Source organism: Mandrillus leucophaeus, unplaced genomic scaffold (assembly GCF_000951045.1).
Source record: "Mandrillus leucophaeus isolate KB7577 unplaced genomic scaffold, Mleu.le_1.0 Scaffold26, whole genome shotgun sequence".
NCBI lineage: Eukaryota > Metazoa > Chordata > Mammalia > Primates > Cercopithecidae > Mandrillus > Mandrillus leucophaeus.
The window spans coordinates 2,434,287-2,438,255 of record NW_012102698.1 but is presented as its reverse complement, the minus strand read 5'-3'; the positions used below and the strand labels follow the sequence as shown (position 1 = coordinate 2,438,255).

Sequence of the window (3,969 nt, the reverse complement as noted above, 5' to 3'; positions counted from 1 at the left end):
CCTCCTTCCCTCCCTCAAAGGCTTCAGTGATTCCTTCCCTGCTAAGGCCGGGGCAAAGTCAGGGCCAGTCCCACTCCCGAGCATCCCAGCCCTTCCGTCCACAATCTCCCGATCCTGCCATCAGTGACAGGGATGGTGGAGCAGTAGGGAGGCCTGGACAACAGGCACAGGTCGGCCCCCACCACGCAGACCCTGGGAACCTGTGCTCCCTAGAAAGTAGCAAAGGCCTGAGGGTGAGCACCCTGAAGGGGCGTCCCCAGGGCAGGCACCGCAGACATGAGCTGGGTCGACAGGTTTTATTCCACCCCTTTCCATCCCCATGGCCACCCCAGGCAGGAAGAGACAGGTGTGCTGGAGTCTGGTCACTCTGGGGCCCGGCGTGGGCAGACCCCACCAGATTCACATTCTCTGCGGGCAGGTGTGGACGCCAGAGGGCTGGGGCAGGAGGAACGTGGGAGCGAGCGGCCGACCCCTGTCCCTGACCCAGGCCCCCAGGTAACGCTGACTCATCCGCCTGACACAGACCTGGGCCGGGCCTAGGAGGCTGATGGTATTTCCAACCAAGACAGAAACACAAACCGACTGAGGCCAGTGAGGAGGTCACCAAGGCTGGCGGGACGGCACAGAGTAAAAAAGTCTCACACACACGCGCCACATGGACACCTCCGCACATGGGGACGTGTCAGTAAAAACTCAAGGCCAGCTGTGAGGCCTCACACGACACTCTGCCGGCCACCAGAGCCCTCCAAGTTGGACACGCCAGAGCCCCGGCCCCGGCCAAAGTCAATGAAAATCCCTTCAGAATCTGAGTCCACGGACTCCAGGATCTGGTCCACCAGGTTCTCCGGGCTGGCGTGGGGCAGGGAGCTGCGGGTGGGATCCAAGCCCTGCTCAGGGGGCTGGGTCGTGGGGTAGAGTCTGCTGGGGCAGGGCCCTGAGTGGGGTGCTGGGGAGGACCTGAAGGCCCCGGCAGAGCCCTGGCCGGGCGGGTCGGAGAAGCCCTGGGGCTCGGGGCAGGACGTCATCTCCGACACGGAGTGCCTGCGGATGCTGGGGCCGCCGGCCGCTGCGCCCTCCGCCTCGTGCTCCTGCACGGGGTTCAACAGCGGCGTGTTGTAGCTCTTGGAGCGCACCACCGGGTTCTTGGCCAGCACGTCCCCCGAGCGGGAGCGGCGGAGGAGGCGCTTCTCTGGGGAGAGACATGGGCACTGTCACACCAGAGGCTACCTGTGTCCCCGCCTACCTCGGCACCTGCTGCTCGCTGCACACTGGGTCCTCGTGCAGGGGCAGCTGCGGGGAAGGCCCAGCCCACGCTGACCCCAGGCCCGGCCCAGCAGGTCCTGCCACCACAAGCTTTGACACTAGCGCAGGTTCTGGTCTCTCTTCTCCAGCCTAGGCCCAGCCTGGACACACAGGACCTCAAGTCAAATGCCTGGGTTTGAACCTGCACCCTGCCAGCAACCTGTGTTTGACCCTAGGTAAGTTACCTAACCCCCGTGCCTCAGTTTCTCCACTTCTGGAAGTGTATGGACTTTGGCACCTGCTGGACGTCTACACTTTCCTAGGCAGGTACAGCCCCTGCCCCACTGGAGCTGATGTCCAAGGGAATGAAGCGGGGGGCGGCAAGAAGTCCACGCAGGCGAGCCATGGGGCCAGGTTGTGGGGCTATGATGGGGGCAGATGGGGACAGGCCCTCCATGTAAGGTGAAGGCGGGGATTCCATCCTGGGGATGCAGGGAGCCTGTGGTCAGGCAGTTGTAAATGGGCCTCACTGGCCGCAGCATGGAGAGTAACAGACTGCGGGGGCCGAGGGCAGACATGGGGACTCGGGGAGGAGGCCCCTTGGGTCATCTGGGCAGGAGGCAGTGGCACTGGTGGCTGAGGCTGGTGACAGGGCAGGGTTCGGGCTCTCATTTGGGACCCTGCAGTCCAAAGAGTGGCCACCAGGTGGCAGGCGACACACATGAGCGGCTCAGGGGCCTTTCCCGGACCAGGGGAAGAAGGTCCCATCAGGCATGGGCTGAGGTCCTGCCACCCAGGGCTACACCGAGCCTGAGTGGCTCAAAGTTCTCCAGCGGCCAGGGCACCACCTGAGCCGAGACACACCGGTAGGCAGGTTTTACACCAGCAGGTGGGGATGGGGAGCCCCTCTGGATGAGGAGGGCATAGTCCCAAGTGGGCCTTGCCCCAGCTCTGTTCCCTCTGCCTGGGATGCTCCCAGCCTCCAGCTAATGGTGGGACACGGAGGGGACTCACTGGTCGGCCTCCCCCGCTGGAGGGGAGGGGCGTGGCCTCGGGCTGGTGCACAGCAGGTACTCAGAGGACACTGCTGCAGGATCGCAGAGGCTCTCCGTCAAGGGAGCAACGTGGCCAGCTGTGCTGGACGCACCAGGTAGCCCCGGGACGCCGCCCACCCCCAGACCTTGTCCCTCCCAGCCTCAGTTCCCTAACTGAGCCAGGAGTCCTCAGGCTTCAGCATGTGCATGTTCTGAGCACTCCGCCTGACCCATTTCTGACTTTCAAGACTGTCCATGAATGTGGCCTCCTGGGGAACGCAGAGCCCTGGTGGGACTCTCCAAGGTGTCGCCACATTACTGCTCACGGTGTTAGTCCACCGTCACGGATCCCCAGGTCCAGGCCAGCACACGGCAGGCTGGGGGCTGCTGCCCGGCTGAGAACCAGTCTGGAGTCAGATCCTGGTTCCGTCATGGGGCCTCGGCTTACCCATCTGTTCACAATGGACAGGGCCCATGGTCACCCCTACCCCAGCCCAAGGCCCAGGCAGACCCCTACCCAGGATGCAGGAATGGGCGAAGGGCCCCTCGCTGGAGTGGAGGCCGTAGGTGCCCAGGTATGGCGACACCACCTTCTGAACCAGCATCTCCAGGCGCAGGTAGTCCTCGGTCACGCCCCTGGACTCATGTACCCCCTGCAGGAGAGTGGGGTGGGGGGTAGGAGGGGGTCATGCACCTGAGCTTGGTGGCCCCAGGCTCTCAACCGTATGTCCCACCCACCAGAGAGCCTGTCCTCTGCCTCCCGCCTCCCATTCCCATGGGCTCTCTGTCCCCATGGCAGGGCCCACAGTGGTCTCCCAGCCCCTCTCAGAGCATGTGGCCTGAGTCACTCTGCTGCTCACAACAGCATCATGACCTGGGAGACCACGGTGTGCCCTGGAAAAAGGCTGTGGCCAGATGAGATGGGCGTTCTGCACCTTCCACCCCTCGGAGGGGCCCCGTACTCAAGAGTCCTAGAGGCTTTGGACAGTCTCTCCAGAGACACTGGCTGACCCCACCCAGGGAGGGCCAAGATGCTCACCTGGGGCTCCCTGCCCCACGGGGCCAGGTGCAGGCCCCATCCATCAGACACCTCCTCACAAGCCCCTCTCTTCTTCCCATCCCTGGCTCAGGCCACCTCCCCTCATCCGGAGCTCTGAAGAGCTCACCGCTACCTCCAGGCGTATTCGAGCCATGGCCTGGGAGATGAGGCTGCTCACCCAGCTGTGTGCTGAGCGGGGACAAAAGCTCTGTGACCCCAGCACCCCACACAGAGGGCTGGGAGAAAGCTGACATATAGCGAGTGCTTGCCCTCATTAAATGAGTGAATGAATGAATGAGTGAATCCATGAATAATGGAAGACAGCAGGCCTCAAGGGGCTGTCAGGTGGTTCAGGCACAAGATACACGGGGGTAGAATTATTTTTTTCTTGAGACAGAGTCTCACCGTGTTGCCAAGTTGGACTGCAGTGGTGCGATCTCACCTCACTACAACCTCTGCCTCCCAGGTTCAAGCAATTCTCCTGCCTCAGCCTCCCGAGTAGCCGGAATTACAGGCATGCGCCACCACGCCCAGCTTTTTGTTTTAGACGGAGTCTCGCTGTGTTGCCCAGGCTGGGGTGCAGTGGTGCGATCTCGGCTCACTGCAAGCTCCGCCTCCCGGGTTCACGCCATTCTCCTGCCTCAGCCTCCGAGT

At 63.0% G+C, this 3,969-nt stretch overlaps 1 protein-coding gene across 3 annotated transcripts in view; it reads right to left on the bottom strand.

Moving 5' to 3' along the window:
• Positions 1-284: 284 nt before the first annotated feature.
• Positions 285-3,969, bottom strand: part of PRR5 (proline rich 5 (renal)) — a 25,215-nt gene continuing 21,530 nt past the window's right edge. For all 3 annotated transcript variants that reach the window (XM_011984023.1, XM_011984024.1, XM_011984022.1), the window contains 2 exons: positions 2,794-2,929; positions 285-1,189 (listed from right to left, as the gene is read on the bottom strand). In XM_011984023.1, coding sequence (XP_011839413.1) covers positions 714-1,189; positions 2,794-2,929 — 612 coding nt within the window. In that variant the 3' untranslated portion in view covers positions 285-713. The remainder of the gene's footprint in view (positions 1,190-2,793; positions 2,930-3,969) is intronic.